This window comes from Pseudopodoces humilis, chromosome 17 (assembly GCF_049639895.1).
Source record: "Pseudopodoces humilis isolate 2021_Gansu_Grassland_sample_001 chromosome 17, ASM4963989v1, whole genome shotgun sequence".
Taxonomy (NCBI): domain Eukaryota; kingdom Metazoa; phylum Chordata; class Aves; order Passeriformes; family Paridae; genus Pseudopodoces; species Pseudopodoces humilis.
In genome coordinates, this window is record NC_142216.1 from 7,175,582 (window position 1) to 7,192,704 (window position 17,123).

At 41.9% G+C, this 17,123-nt stretch overlaps 1 protein-coding gene across 1 annotated transcript in view; it reads left to right on the forward strand.

Moving 5' to 3' along the window:
• Nucleotides 1–17,123, forward strand: part of ADAMTS2 (ADAM metallopeptidase with thrombospondin type 1 motif 2) — a 174,400-nt gene that overhangs the window by 46,992 nt on the left and 110,285 nt on the right. Inside the window, exon 3 of the mRNA XM_005523547.3 lies at nt 16,452–16,611. Coding sequence (XP_005523604.2) covers nt 16,452–16,611 — 160 coding nt within the window. The remainder of the gene's footprint in view (nt 1–16,451; nt 16,612–17,123) is intronic.

The following is a 17,123-nucleotide window of genomic DNA, read 5'->3' on the forward strand; positions in this document are numbered from 1 at the left end:
AGCTGTAGATTGTACTGTGTAGGTTTTCACAGAGTAAACATATACTGAAATCTATACAGAAGATTCTTGGTTAATAATAGCTGAGATGAACATAACCTGTTTAGATTTGACATTATACATCCCTAAGATGGGTGTGTAGGGGAGGCACCATGTGCTGTTTGAAATGCACACAAAGATACCACCCCCGAATATTTATATATTTTTTTCAGCGTGCAGTTCCTTTATACTTGGATCAAAGCAAAGAGGAAAACCAAATTCCAGTAAACCTATGTGTTTATTAATGAGCATTAACTCACTCAATAGGACATAGTGCTTAACTAAAAAGATGCAGACCAGTGGAGAACAAATGGAAAAAAAGTGCATTAACTCACCCATTGTCTTCTACAGAGCAGTAGCTGAGACCAGATCCCCACAGGTACGCACCACTACAGCCATGGATACCTGGATATCAGGAGTGGCAACTGTTCCAGGTTAGGCATTTCCAGTCAGAATTTAGAGTATGGTTATTCCTTTCCATTCTGAGAAGAGTCACAGGCTTAGCCTGAGTATTCAGTGAGACAGAACTTACTAGAGGGAAAGGTGACAGGTGGAGGGGCTTCTTTCAAGGTTTCTCTATCCATGTTTTCCATATGAATCCAATGCTTTTGAAAAACGTTGCAGTCACATTAGATAATGCAATCACATGGTCTGTGCTGTGCTTACATTCTAATGTAATGATTTTTTTTTCCCCCATAAAATTCCCAGGGGCCTCCCAGTATCAGGCCCTGGCTATTGTTTTAGACATATATGCCAGGTACCTGGCTGGTCTTTGCCTGTGTGCTTCACTGAAGAAAGATTAGGTTGAGGTTTGAAAAGCAAGTTACTTTTTTGTGCATACAAATATTTGATTATATTTCAGCTCTTTCTGAAGTAGCATTACAAAGTAGTTAAGAATACCTGCATGTTAATTTTAGCCCTCTACAAAATTTGTACAAGTACTGATCTATAAAGAAATCTATAAATGCCCAAGTTTGCCTTTGCAGAGAGCAAAAAGGAATTTGAAATTAAGTGGGTCTTTCAATAATTTTTCCCCTATGAATCACTTGTAAAATAGGAAATAGGAAACCCCTCTGTTTGCTCACATCTTTCACGTGAGCCAAGTGTCTTGGTTGCTGCAGAGCCATGTGCAAGCCTTGGAGAAGAACAGTTCCAAAGCCCTGTTTCTGTTACCTGAATTTTGTAGTTTTTGAGGTTTTGTTTTTACAGCCCCAGGAGTTGAGCACAGAGAGCTCTGGCCATAGTGAGTGACAGTGCTTTTTGAAAGGAGGATGTTAAGGAGAATTTTTAAGGTGTGATTTAGTTTACCCCATGAGATAGAAGCAATAAAAAAAAAAAAAAAAAGGTGCAGAAATTGCACTACGGTTTGGTTTTTAATTGATTATTTTCCAAGGAAGTTAAAAAGGAAGGAAATTTGAATAGCTGCTGAAAGGAGAGCTCTGTTATCTACTTCTGTAACTCAAACTTTCCAAGGTTTGGCCAGTATTTATACATCTCTCTGCTGAGCTGTATTTTTGGCACCAAAATATTGGTTGTGGTTTGAATAATCATGTATTACAGTAGCTGCCTGCAAGAAAGCTGAAGTTATTCTTATTTTAAAAATGCAATTAATTTTAAAGCATTATGCTGATTTTTAAAAAATCTCTACATGATGTGGAAAAAAGCAAACTTTTGTTCACTCTTGAGGGATACATAAAGAGGCTTGGAGTCAAATAAAAAATAAGTAGTTTTCAGTTCCTCTGAGACTGAACTAAAATGACTTTTTTTCTTTTCTTCCAATAAACAATAAAAAATGAGCATAAGCTCTATACGAGAAACCTTAAAATCTTGTAGAAAAATGTTGGCTTTTACTACTCTGCTCTCATTTCTACCTCCTCTTTGCCCAAGGTAGGAAGCAGATCCCAAAGACTGTTTCTGTCAGAGATATTGTTAAGTGTCACTCCCTTTAGTGACCAGTTACAAATACAATTCACCTGTGAATGAATGTAGGAGTTGGTGAGTGGATGAAAAAGTTGTTTCATGCTAAAATAATTTGTTTCCCATGAACATAGTGATATGTTTATAGCCAAGGATGTGTTAATGCATTTAGTTTTGTCTGTATTAATACTGGCTGATAAAGCATAGACATCCCAAATGTAATGCTTTGAGGATCACAATTCCATTGTAAATCCAGGAGGAGTCTGAGTTCTAGGAACACACAGGTGTTTTATTGATCCCTTTCTTCTAAACAGGTTTTTTTTTCCCAAAGCAAGACCTCAGAGCTCATTACTTTCTCATGTTTCCTCTCTTCCTCCTCTAGGATTATCTCCATGGGTTGAAAAATTACATCTCTCTCTCCATGGTAATTTATCATATTTCTAATGGGTATTAGCCCAAATGGAAACCAAAAGAAAACAGGTATCTGAAAATTCCTGACTGAATTGAAGTGGCCTGAAATATTTCCCTGTTGTCACTATGAAATGGGATGGTGAGTTTGGAGGAGGAGGAGGAAAGGCTCCTTCAAACACAGGTCTGGTTGTTGATGGGATCAGTTAGAGGTGTGAACTCATCACCTTCTTTCTTTTGAGGCAGTTGTGCCCAGAAGAAATCGGGACCACTAAGCTGGAGTTGCCACTGTGGGCCCTTGGTGCACACGAGAGCCGCCTGAGGAAGGAGTGGTCCTGTCTGTAGGCATGATGTGACCTGGCCACAGCAGGGTATTTAAAGACTTCATTTCATCCATCACCGGGCACAGCTTTCAGGGATGGCTTGCTCCATGTGTCTGCCAACTCTTGGCAAGCCAGGGGTTAATTGTCACTGCTTGCTCTGTTCAGAAGCTGTGTGATCCCAGTCTGCTGTCACAAGGCTATGTGGCCTCTGGCTTTCCAAGATGGAACAGGTTCCTTCCACAAACTGTAAATCTGACTGATGGGAGGCTGCTTAAGAAGATGAAATATGGTTAAAAATGACAGTACTTATCCTCAGGCTCTTCTGGGAAAGTCAGCATATCTTGTTCTTTTGTTCTTGTAGTTCTCCCTACCTCCCCTTGCCCTTTAATGCTTTCCCAGGGTTTGTTATTCTTGAGGACTTGGGAGGAAGGTGCCTATTGGTATTTGCTCCTTATGCTGCCAGCTGGGAGATGCCATGTCTGCCCATCCATGCTGCCCACAGGCCAGTTTGGGTCCAGAGTGCCTGGTCCTGCCCACTGGCAGCTGATGGCCACAGCATCCTTGCCCTTGGCTTGCAGAGGTACAGCTCACCAAGCAGCTGTGAGCAGAGCAGGACAAAGTGGTTGCATTTGTCCAGGTACTAAAGCAAATCTGAGTGTTGTGCCAGCTGTTCTGTGGAGACACAAAACCCAGTGAGCCCTTTGGAAAAGGCAGAGGACAAGTTCAGGATCTGTGGAAAGGATGGATGTGAAGATAAGATGCTGAGAATTGGTAGGAGGCTGGATAACAACAAAACAGACCAAATACAACAAAACAAACACTTGAAGGAGCAAACACAAGAAAGAAAACGACCTTCAAGTGCAGGAAAATACAACATTGATTAGATTTTTCATCTTGCATCTTCCCCACTACCTTTCATACATCTTGTAATTTTTTCCCAGTGATTCTACTCAGGAGAGCAGATCAGAGGGTATTTCACAGCTCAGAAAGGCTGTGACAGTGCAGGAGCCCACAGCACTTCACCCTGCCATGCCAGTGAGGGGGACTGGTCCCTCCTGGCTGATGAGAAGCCCCAGATAACTCAGGGTGACACTGGCTACCCCAGCCTAGCATCGGGCCTCCTCTGCCTGCTGCCAGAAGTCACAGCTGTGATCCAAAGCACAGCTGTGTGTCATTTTTCAAAAGCCAGGAAAGAGAATTGCAGACTGTGTGAAAAATGATAAAATATGGAAAATTTTTAAAACAACCTTTATAGTTTTGTGAAATTGCTGTTTCCCCAGAGTTCAGATGAATCCTGTGAAAGTCTAATTGTGTGAAGCTGCTTGTTGCAGTGCCATGGCCAGACAGGGCTGGTGACCACGCTGGGGGCTGTGCTGGGGGTGAACAGATGGCAAAGAGGGTCATTCATTGACCAGCTCCTTGCAGAACAGGAGCAGCAGGTAATGAGATATCCCACACCTCTCCTGCTTTTTAAACTGAGAGCCATGGTCTGGTTGGAAGTGACTCTGATGCTGAGAGCCTCCTGGAGTGAAAGATTTTGCTGGTAGGAGTGAAAAGGGAACCTTGTGGATCATGCTCTGGACTTGGGCTTCAGGACATTTGGTTTCCCATCTCTGCCACAGAGTTCCTGCATGTCCTTGGGGAAGTCACCCTCCTCTCATTTCCCCAGTGAGGAATGGGGGATTGCTTTCCTCCAGCATGGTGAGGCTCTGTGGAGCTGGCAGTTACCATAGAGATGTGGGACCTAAATAGAATTTGAAACCTGTTGAAGGAGAGCTGGAAGCCTGACAGTGTTACCAAAAGAGAAGCTTGGCTTTGGCCATGTTGTGTGGGGCAGCTACAACAGGTTGTAAAACTGTCACTGTAGGTGTAAGTCCTGTGAAACCTGGGTTGTCTGGAACACTGACTTGTAAAAACAAAGAGCTACTAGTGCAAACTCAGCCCGTAAATATGAAGCAATATCACTAGTTAAACAAATAAACTAAAAGAGATTTTCTCTTTAGGATCCTCTGGGCATTTTTATTTAATAAAGCCTTTTGGTCTGGCAGGAGTCCAAAACCAGAAGTCCAGACCTGCTTCTGTTCTTTCTGGGGCACCCGGGAGCTTCTGAGGCTCCTCACTGTTTGTATTAAAGGTCTTTAATTTGCTATAAAATGTCAGCTGGAGAATAAAAACTGTAGAGTTACTCTGTGATTTGTTTTAGGCAGAAGGAGGCAGGGGAAAGAATATTTAATCTAATTGATACTCTCTTTATTGTGAAATGAAGAGATGACTTTGAGGTAGTCCTTATTACACTGTTAATAGTGTTTCTGTCCTTCTCATTCATGTTAAAACAAATATTTAATGTTTTCAGTCTCCCTGCTGAAATAAGGATGGGTTTGAGATCCTGGTCATTTCCATTCAACTTCTTTGGAAACATTTCAGTTTGGTTGTATTTGCAGGCGTCCTGCATCCAGTGTTTTCAGTGCAGCTATAGGACTGACTTGTATAACAACAAAACAATGCCATCTGTCTTGTCTTTTTTTATCCCATGTTTAAACATACCTATTTTTTTTTTTTTTCTGTTTTGGTGCTGATTGAGTTTGTAGAGTGAAGTGAAAGGAAATATTTATTGAACTTGTTGCAATAGCTGTCCATCCCTCACCTGAACTGGAAGTAGCTAATTTAGGACGTGGTATGATGCGTAGGCTGGTTAAATGTTTCGAACAAGGCATTTGAGTTTTTTGTCAGTGTTATATTCCATCTGACAGGTTCCTGTGCATTCATTCCTTGATCTTCCTGAGTTCTGTCTCTTGGGCTCCTGATACTGCTATCTCTAATCTGAATTTTGTAGCTAGCAGCAAATTCAAAGTGGAAGTACAAGGATTATGTTGACCTCTTTTGTAATTTTTCAGAAACATTTGGAAATTCGTTGTGAAGCTCAGTGGCTCACATGGCCACGACTCGGCACCAGTGTGTAAGTTCACCTGTGTGTTCTGGGATAAGCATGATTTGGTTGGAATCCCTGTTTTCTGGATGAGGGATGTTTCCTGTCAGGCCCTGGATGCCCCTGTGTCACTGCTGGGTACCCTCAGTAGTGCCCTTGGTGCCCTCAGCTGTTTTGTCCTGTGCTGGATCTTGGTCCTCCTCTAGACAGGACTCAGAGACACAATTGCAATAATTGACTTTAGAGGGAATGGGGGGCGGGGGGTAGAAGAAACAGATTATCTGATAATTTCTTTCAAAAACTAATGATTTTTGTATTTATAGAGGTAGATAACTGGCACCCTTCCTAGAGTATTTCCTCTGACCCATATTCCCAGCTTGTAGTTCTTGTAACTGTACTTGGACAACTGACTTTGAGAAGTTTTTAAGCATTGTTGCTGGCTCAAGAACTACAAATGTTTATTTTTTTTTTCTCTGCCTAGTATCTAAATTAATAATGTCTGTTTCATTATAAAAGAATCCCCTGAGATTCTAAAGGCAACTTTAAATAAGAAAGCCACATCATTTTATAGTAGACATGTAAATTATGGAAACAACCCCACCTCTCGAAGAACTTGCTTAACATCTTCTGTAGTAATAGTATTGTCCAAATAAACACACACCAGTTGTAAACTTACCAGAATGTGTGGTGGTGCTAACCCAGCTCTACTGGTGTGAATACATTAGCCCACTGACATATGGTGTGTAATTTGATTTCTAGTAGCTCTGAAAGATTTACAGGCTGACTTACGCTTCTTGCTTTGCCTTTATTTTCCATTTCCATTTCCATTTTCTCTTATGTTCCTTTACAGGCTCCGTTTGACTCAATGTATGTTGCATCCAACTTCCAACTACCGAGTGCTCCTGGATATTAATTTCTATTTATTTTGGGAAAACAGACACTTTTCTTTTAACTTTTGCCTAAGAGTATAAGTGCTTTTCCAAAATAAAACATTACTACCAGTCTACCTTCTACTGCAACACTTGTTATTTTTTCAGCTTTCTACAGTTCCTACCTAACTGTGGTTTTGTCCTGTAGAGTTTTGTGTGTGATATTTAAGTCCTTTTGCTCTTCCTGGAGTATGGTGAAAAGTTTATGGTTACTGGAGCCATAGTCTATGCAACAGAGGGAACATTCTTGTTCTTCACTTTACACAATATTAAATTGTTTTATTAGAAGCTGCAGCTTTTGAGGGAGGAGAGGAGAAAAATATCTGGAAAAACACAAACAGCAAAAACCAGGAAAAATGGAGGTGATCAAAAAGTGGGAAAGAAAATCACATGAGCCACACTGTGTTTGACCAGATGTCCATGTGAGGCCTTACCTTGTCTTCAAAACCAGGCAGTAGCAGGTGATTGTCTTTGGTGCCTGAACCTAGCTCGTGTTTGATTTTGCTTTTTGAAGGATGTAGATCACCAGCTACTGCTGAGCTCCTTGAGCCTGTTTTGGACTCAGCTGATGTTCTTTATTTTTTCCTCTGCAGATGTCTGCTAAAATGTCTTTGTTATTGTGCCTAAACCTTGGTCCTTGAACTGTAAGTACTAGTGCAGTGTAAACAAAAAGGTTTTTAAACATTTTTAAGGAAAAGTTTTGAGCTGGTTTTGCACAAGACCGCCTGTAATATTGCAGGCTAAAATTTCTTGTCAGAGTTTCTTTTTTTGTTTGTTTCTTGGTATGTCCAAGCTTTTCTCATCAGCAATTCTTTCTATGCTTTCAGATCTTGGAGAGTTATCATATGCCTCCCTTCGTCTTTGTCACACAGACAAATAGTGCACATTAATTCTTTGATTTAATCCTTCTTAATAAGCCTGTTCCTCCAGGGATTAATTATTTTAGTTTTTTGTACTGTAGCTTGCACTTTGTTGACATCTTGTACTGGGAGCCTACAACTGAGTGCAGTATAAAATTGAAAGCTCATCTCTCATTAGGTTTTCATGCTCTCATTTGAAAAACTGCTTTCCAGGTTCATTTCTCCAGTACAGGGTAAGAGAAAGAAGGTTAAAATAAGCCTGGCTATAGGATGTGAAAAGAAAAACAGGTCCCAGCTGCAGCAACCTTTTGTTATTTTTGTTTTCCTGCACCCTTACAGGTATCCTGTTAAAGCTGGCATTTAGCAGGGAAGGACCATATCTGATTTGCAAGCCATGAATCCAGACCTGTGGCTGGCTTTGGGTTAGGAGCTGTTGCAAGGAGCAGTATGAAGTGTGTGTGACACAAGATGCTCTCTCCCAGGTGGGAGTTTTTTCCTGCTGGGGGTTTTGCTTTCTCTGTGGTAGAAAATGTCAGAGGCTGCAGACCAGGGGCACCGGGTTCTGCCAAAGGGCACAGCTTCCTCGGGTGGGGATTTTGGGGTGAGCTCCCTGCCCCCAGAGAGGCTGGCTGGGCACTGGGGCTGCTGTGGGAGGATCAGGAGGTGGGGATGGCCTGGCCAGGGCTGGCTCCTGCTGCCCTGCAGGAGCTTGTGGTCGAGGTTCACACACTCCTCTGGAATGGGAAATGCTGCTGCAGAACATCTTCCGAAGGGAAGAGTCAGGACTTTTATTAGATAATTTGAAATTACTTTAAATGCTGAGTTGAATTTAATATGTTAAACTTTTTTTTATTTTTAATAGTAAACTTTTTTCTACAGTTTTCTGTGGTCTGGATCATTTTATCTTGTTTACCATAGCAAAGACCTGGACTCTGTTTCCTACCCATTAATGGATCTGTTTCAGCCCTGCTGCACAGTTTTTGGGAGGCTGCAGTGGTGCTTTGGTTAAAGGTCTTTGGCCTGTCTTATATAGAATATCAGACTGAACTGCTTTAGTATTTATGAATCCATTTATAAATTCTGTCCTTGAGATTTATGAATGTGACGTCTCTTGAACTTAAGTGGGTGGTGATTTGTGCCTTAAGCAAATATATTTTTGAAAAGAAACTTGAGTAGCAAGTGTCCCGCTTTGTGAGGGTTTGAGCTGAAGACCTTTCCAGTTGGACTTGTTTTGTTTTCTTGCAGAATGTCAATTAAGTTTTATTGCTGAGGGTAGGACTCAACTATGTGTTTTGTCAAAGTGTCCTCAGAAATGCTTTATTTCAAATGGTTCTGTGTGTCAAAATTGGGAAAGTTAATCTTTTTCGATCTTGCTGTTAGCAAACTCATGGACTTGATATTCATGCTTTTCCTCCCTGAAAGATTAAAGTTGAGAAACTCTGTTTCAGGGCACTGCAATTACTATTCCCTGCTTGCAACAACAGCAATCAAGTTTGCAATCCCCTGAGTCTGCAAGATCTGCCACATTTATCATTTTCATTCTTAACAGCTATTTAATAACTCACCTCTGTCCCACTTGGAATTACACATACCTGTGGGCATCAAGCCTAGAGAATTTCCAAAATGTTCTTGCTTATGCATTATTTTAGCAAAAGGAACTGCTCATCTCTGAAAAGCTACAGAATTGTGACACTTTTGCAGCTGGGCTCATTGGAGATGAGGTTCCTGCTGCTGGTGGTGGAGGTATCCAGAGGTGGAAGCTGACCTGGCAAAGGTGCCAGGCTGTTCCCTGTACAGCAGCTGCAGGGAGATCTGCTCTGAGTTTGCCTGCCTCAGAACCATTTTGTACTTTTGCAGACTGTGCTCTGCAAAAGGAGTATCTGTGGCAAATACAGAAAGTTCTGAGTTTGTATATTACCTAAACTTGTTCAGTATGAGATTTATCTCTTGGGATCTCTGAGGATTCATAGGTGAGTGGCTGCTAGGACAGGGCAGGTCATGGGCAAAGAGGCAAGAGATTTACTGGAGAGAAGTTCTTGGGGTTGTGCCCTGGTCTGCTGCTGCTGCTGGCCCTGGGCAGGCGCTGAGTGGCAGAGGTGAGAATTTGGTAGTTTTCTTGTAAAGGCAGAGAAGCTGAAAGCAAATGTTTTTAGCATTGCTCACTGGTGAAAGCCAGGCCCTTTGGCCAGGACCCTTGTCTTGAAATCTGCTGGCATTGCTTTGTGAAATCACTTTAATTGTGTCTGTTTTCTCGATGGTTCACTGACAACGAGACACAGTCTGTCTCACTATTGTGTCTCTTAAAAACCACAGAAAACCCTTTTGAGTTTCTAACTGCAAGATTTGGATCCAGATTCCCATCTGCTATAAACTAATGCAACCCTCTTAACTTCAGGTTATATTGGCTCAGATTTGTCCCCCTGCTGTTATCAATCACACCTGCAATTGTGTAGTGAAGGCTCTGGGGACAAAGCTGGGCTCTGGGGACAAAATTTTATTTTTGGTAGCAGTGGAAGTCTGCAGATGGATGAATGGATGGATGCCCGTCCTCCCTTAAGCAACAATGACTGCAGAAAGCAGCCTGTCATGAAAGAGCTTTTAGTAGCAGTAACTCCTGTATGGTGCTATTCATTAGTAGATCTCAAAGTGCAGTAAAAGTGTGATCTCACCCCCATGCAGAGCATAAATGGGGACCCTAGGGGACATGCAGCTTCCACAGGGTGACCCAGAAGGCTCTGCCTCTCTGTCAGTTTGGCTGGGTAATTCTGATGTGTATCCGTAATTATTTGCCCCCTTAATTTTTTTTGAGGATATGTGAAAATAACATGACTTAACTGCAAACCAACTTGAAAAACTGCTGAAAAATACTAACAGTAATAAATATATATATATATATATGATCAGTTGGAAACTTTCTTCCCCATCCAGTCTGGGCCTGAATAGATCAGTGTAGATTGAGGGCAGCAGCAGCATGCAGCACAGTTAGTGCCAGTGTGTTCCAAATATTTGCCACAATTCCTTCAGTACCTCCTTTCACTGTAAAGGAAGATGAATTTGCAGCACTGCACAATTCTTCCTCTGCAATGCTTCAGTAATTGGAGCCATGTTCTCAAAGAACCAAATGCAAATATGACATAAGAAGGTTTTGGGGTTTTTTTTTGCATTGTTATCTACATCAATTAAGTAGAATGGAAGTAAAATTCCAAAGTCATCTGTTCCTGAATCAATGTACTGTGTGATTGGGAATGAACACACTGCAAAAATTGAAAATATTGAGAGATCCCTCGTGGGCAGGGATGAGTTTAGAAGGTCTGTGTCATGTCCATGGCTCTGCCACAGACTTCCTGGGGAACTCCAGTCACTGGAGCTCCAGGTGCATGAGATCTATTCCATTGTAATTGAGCAAAGAGTGTTTCTGTACTTGGCTTTCATGTTGGGAGGACACATCTGTTGTCTGGAAAAAGCATGTTCCTATGGCTCTAAGACCTAGAGAAGGATCATGAATGTTACATGTGGGATGTGCTTGCAAATTTTCTGCTCTGCTAGTGCCACTTTGGTCAAATGTTGCTGCAGTTGTGTATTTAGGTAAAAGCACATTTATATAAACACGGAATAAGACTTTGTCCAATATCTTGTCCTGAAAATATAAATGTTGCACCTTTCACATCATCTACAAAGTATTTTTGGCAACTCTACATTTAAATGCAAGTCATTCTCAGATTCTCTGTGAGTTGATGGGAGAATCCCATATTGCCAGTTCCCATCTGGAGTGTTCACTGGCATTGCAGAGAGTGCAGGCTCATAGCCCAGGCACTGAGGGTAAATGTCAGATAGTTTGTATGTCACTTTTGTCTCAAGAAAATACCTTATATTTCAAGACTGTAATTAGGATTTGTTCATGCATGGGTATGTAATTTGGCTAGTTACCTCTTTCAGAATCAAATACTCAAAAAAATTAGATCTTTCTCTATGTACAGAAATGTTGTTTCTAAGAGTTTCTGAAATACTGTTTTTCTAGGTTACTGATTTAATTAATTAACCAGTTTTGTGGATTTAAAACAAATATTAATTTCAGGTTTGTACACATTTAATTTTATCTTCCTATCTGTATCATGTGCTTGGAGATTGGGATGTAAATCTGCCTTTATATGGCAATGAGAAACTTCGTAAATCTGTACTAATGAGGAAGAAAATGAACATTAATTAAACTTGCAGTTGCAGGATGGGCTGAGGCTCTGGAGTCCTGGAGCAGCCGCTGGATGGTTACTTCATTACAGCCCAGAACAAGGAGCTGTGATGTGAATGCAACAAGGAGACAATTAAGTCGCTCACCAAGTGCAGAGCCAGAGAGAAATTTAATTATCCACAGGAGCTAACACTCCAAAACCTGGAGTTTTCTGTAGATCTAAATATGCCAGGCAGTTTTTCTGTCAAATTAGGCTTCTGAAGAATGTCCTTAGAAATGCAGGAGGGGCTGGGGATGTTGAGGAGACAGAAGAAGAAACCTGCTGTTCTGCTGAGCTCTGTGGGGTGGTGGCAAAGCTCTGGCAGGTCTCCTGGGCTGGAGAGGAGATGTCCATCGTGTGGGATGGGATTAGTGTCATTAACCTGGCCAGAAATCCAATGTGGCTGTGGCCATTGCCAGTGTATGTAGGTCCTGTGGTTCTTGAAAGCCTTGGGAGGAGGTCTCCAGGAATATACAGGAGCCCTCTTACCCTCAAAAGAGATTAGTGGAACTCAAGACCCCAACTCTGTGTGATCCACAAATGGATTCATTTGTGGTTTATCAGTGTAATTTGTGTCATAATAAGACAGGACATTCACTCTCAGTCTTCCTTGTGAATTTTTTTCTGTGTGGCTTTCACTTCCAAATAAATGCCTTGCTAACCTTAGCAGAGGTTTTGATTCTCTGAACTGCTGTTTCCTTTTGATTAAGTGTTTTCTGCTCTAGTCTTTAATGCATATTAATGAGTGCCAAGCAGTGCTTGACTTGAGTAATTTGCAGCTGGGATCTAAAAGCCCTTGGAAGGAAGGCCTGGGGATGTCCCACTTTGGGAAATAGTGGGATATTGTAGGCTCTTTGCCACAATGTGGTGCATTTCAAAGGCAAACCCTTTTTCTATTAATTTATATTTTCATTAGTCACAGGACACAATCACAGCTGCCATCATCAGTATTCCCATATTCAGCTTAGTTTCAAGTTAAAAGTCCCAGAAGAGGAGAGTAAGAGGCAAGAGCTTCGCATTTATTTCCAGAATTGGACTTCCTTTCCACGGAGATGCACAATTCCATGCCTGGTTATGGATTGCACAGTGTGTATGTGGCTGCAGGGTGGTAGTGCAGGGTGACCACCGCTATCCATAAGGCCTGGAACTACAACATTCCTGGGATGGGTGGTGAGCAGGGTAGGATAGAAAACCACTATGGATAGCAGGTACTTTTAAGCTCTTAGTTTGTGAAAGTACCTGCTGTGTTTCCGTTCAGAACTTTTGGGGGAACAGGTAATTGAAAAGCTTAAATGGAGTAAATGTCCAGATGATGACGGTCCAAGGATTTTCTGAAGCCCTTCCAGTCAAAGGGAAGGCACAGGTGTGCTCAAACAATACAACATTTCTGTTTTAGTCATCCAGAGGCATTCTCCAGAAAACTGCAGGAGCTTCAGTGCTCTCTGTTGTCATCACAGACTTGGTGGTTGTCTGACAGTGGTCTTGGCATGATGGGCTGGCACAGGGTGATGGCAGCTGTGGGTAAGAACAGGACTTGTGAAGGTGAAGGAGATGAACCAACCCCTGCTGCCTTGTTTGCTGCCCTGTTGCTTGCTTGGCTGTGCACAACACTGGTGTTGAGTTGATGACTAAAAGCAATCTCCCTTTCATGGTGGCTTTTTGAGAGTGTTCTGAGTAGTAAAGAAAAAAATACATTAGGCAATTCATTTTGAGCTTTTCACGTTCAAAGCATTTGGCCAAGAAAACCCCCAAATCAGACCTTGTAATTATCCTGCAAGAGTGTTGTTATGCTGGTTCAGAGGTGGAGAAATGGAAGTAAAGAGGTTAAATGTCTTGCTCAAAGCAGTAAGGAAATATGTGGTGGAGACTTTCAGGAGCCCCACATATTTCTTAATGAATCATTTATAGCTGTGGTTATATTATTAGGCAGATTACTTGAACTGTGGATTGCTGTAGGAGCTCTGCCTGGCCATCTAAATGAATTTTCTTCTTGAAGTCTGAAACAGCCATTCTTTTTTATTTTATTTCATGACAATATGTTGGCTAAATCAAAGATTGTGTAGGACATGCGATATATAAAAAAAACAAAATTCTTTTACAGTTCAAACACACATTCTTTCCTAATAATTCTGATCAAAAATAATTGATGTGTTTCTCTGCACTAAAAGAAATTCCAGTGTAGTCCAAGATTAAAATGAGAAAAAGAATATTCAGCCATGCTTTGCCAGGAGTTGGGTCCTTGGGGGCCCTTCCAACTCAGGAGATTCCGTGATTCTGTGTTTGAAGGTTAAATTCCTTCCTCTCTCCACCCCTATGGATGCTGCCATGGAGAGGTACAGAGTGGTGTCATGTCCATCCAAGAAGCAGAGTGTGGAATGAGAGCACCTGATGTTGTCCTGCTCTTTGGCAGCTTCCAGTGCCACGTGAATCTCCCTGCACAAAAAAGGGCCAATACCAGTCACAGTGATCTGCAGGAAATGTCACTGTTTAAACACTCTTTTATGTCTTGGGATCCAGCATTTAAGTATCTCTTTCTGTTTAGTCTTACAGCCTGTTCCAGGGTGTCACCTCCATCTTCTCAGAGCGGAGAATTCACTCTGACCAACTGTTTCCATTTCCAAAAGGCCACCACACCTTGCAAGCTAAAGTTCACCTACAGCAGTTGTTCCTCTGTCCAGTCAGTTCAGCTGCTGATTGCAGAAGTTGCTTCTCTGTTAATTTTCTTAGAAGACCTAAATTCCTCCAAACTCCCATCAGTACTCCCTGCTGCACACAGTGTACAGCAGCATTTCCATCTGTATCCTGAATTATGGTCTACAGTCCTAACTGAGGTCTGGCATTAGCTGCTTAGTTAATATTAGGCTTAATGTATCCAAAAATACATAGGAACATGTGCACAACCATGGTGCTTTTTTCACTTGCAAAAACCAGAATCACATATTTTTCACATGACAGTCAAGCTCTCAGTGTATTTCTCCTGGGTGTATGTCTGGTGTGTGCATCGTATCCTCTGCTTTGAACTTGGAAATGCTGGCTACTTCTTGATGTTTAGTTGTGCATTTATCATAAAAAGATTTCCAAATTTCTGGATATAATATTTAATATCCAGAAGTGTGTGTGTGCAATGCAATTAGAATAACATTAAAAGGAGAGTAACATCAAGTCTGAATTTTTCATGTATTGCATCTTACAGTAAGAGATCAGTTGTTGTCTCTTACAGTTCAGCACTTATTTTCTTGGTTGTCTTGACTTCCTTGAGCTGCTGAGCCTGTCTCACCTTTTCTGTGTCTGATGTAGAATCTAAATTAGTTAAGAAGAAACAGGACATTATTTCAAATTCAGTTTCCTCTATACAGGCAGGATAGCATCGGCTTAAATTGCTTTGATATAATTTTGCTTCTTTAATCCTTCCTCTCCAATCTGTTTTAGTATACATTATATATATGAATTCTGGGACTGGAAATCTTGCCTAATGTAAGTTAAGACATGACAAATGAACCTGACATTTTTCCAAGGAGGGAACCAGTGAACATACTGTATTTATAGCAGTAGGAATGTAGTTTGCTGCTTGTAGAAGAAAAATATGTGCTGTATGAGAACTTAAGTGCTGGAATATGATAAGTGTGTTTAGATGTACTTGTGTCAAGTGAGACTACTGGGTTCAAAGGAGCCAAAGTGGTTCCCCTGGAAGGTTGAGGTAAGGCTTCAAGGGGTCAGGGGATTTAGGGTCCCAGAAGCTCAGATAGCAAGATGGAGAGTCACAGTGCAAGTTTGAAACTGCAGTGTCTCCAGGATCATCTCTGGGCAGAGTGGGAAAGAAAGTGATGAAGGAGCTTCTGAAAGTTGGATCTGGAACCATTTAATTCACGTTAATAGGAGGACTTTGTCTGCAAGCTGAGAGTTCACTAGCTGAAGTTCTCAAGCACAGATGTGCAAACATGCAGAAAAAATTGATTCAAGCCAACCATCTCTGCAAGCAGCTCTTGGCTGCTGTGACCTCTTGCAGTTGGGCAGAACTGCAAGAGGAGACAAGCCCAGGTGATCCAGGTGCCCAAGTTGTTTCACCTGCATAGAGATGACAAAAATCCTTATCTTTAAAGTTTTCGGTCTTTATGAGGGTTTCCCCTGAACACAATGAGAATTACTTGGATGATGTTCCTTTGAGGTGCTTTGTAGAAGTGCAAATTCTTATTTTCTTACCAGGGTGTCTGGTCCAGTCTGAATAAGTTGGGTTTTTTTTTAACAGTGCACTACTGACACTCAAACTAGTTGTAGCTAATTCTTGAAAGATTATTTTGTTGGCTGAATGCCTTATGTCACAGGGGAAATAATCACAAAGCTTAACTGCCTGAATGTAAGATGCAGTAGTTTTCTATCTTGCTTTTGAACAGAAAGGCTGACTCTACAACTTTTGACTGCACATCAGAACCAGCTTATGGCACTGATCTGATCCTTTATTTAGCAGAAATAGTAAACACTGGAGTGGTCTGGGCCTGATGGATAGCTAAGGTCATAGTAACTTCCATTGTAGCTGTTTTTTAATGGAGAGGGTGATTTCCTAGACAGATTTTTAGACCTATACTTGGCTCATGTGGCTCAAGGAGAAGTCCTTCTGGTTCAGAGTTGTACCTTTTGTCCTTTCTTGTCAAATTAGGAAAATGATGCTCTGTTTTGCTCTAATAAAGAATTCACCTGGTTTCCTCTCTGCATCCTAATTGCTCTCTAGAGAGCACTAAAGTGTGCTTAAGCATATTGTAGCTGTTTACTCGCAGTGCCTGCTGTATGTGCAGTAATGCAAAGTGTTCCATCTCTGCCCTGTGCTGCAGGCTGGCATGATTCGCACGGACAAGGACGAGTTCTTCATCGAACCCCTGGAGAGGGGGACCCAGGAGGAGGAAGAGGGAGGAGGAAGAACACACGTGGTTTATCGCAGAGCAGCTGCCAGGAAACAGCTTCCTATTGAGAGCCTGGATACTGTGTACAAAGGTAAGGCAGGCTGGGGGATAAGTGTAGCTGAAGGCACGTGGCCAATGTGATCTGCCACCTCTGGCTATTTTATCCTGCAAAGTGGAAATGTGTTCTCCCTCCAAGGGAAAGTAGGGAACATCACAGCAGCCAAAGCCATCTCCGGGATGGTGGCACGGTCTTTGCCTTGAAGAGCTTCCTTGGCTCCAGAGATGGCCAACATGAAGTTGTGTGTTCCCCTGAGGCCTGGGTCAGAGCAGAGGAAGGGGCTGGTGGGTGACACAGCAGTGCAGGGCAGGCTGTGGCTGCTGGCACAGGTGGCAGTGCTGGCTTTGCAAAGGCTGTGTTGGAAAGCTGCAACCGGGACACTGAGGCTGGCATGGCACATGGGCTCCATTGGCAGTGTCCTCACTGGGCTGCATTAGTCACAAAAGGAAAATAATGGTATCTCCAGTATGAGCACAGACTTCCTTGATTCTTTTATGTGTTGCCAAGTATGGAATATAATGCACTAATTATGTGATAGACAGTGA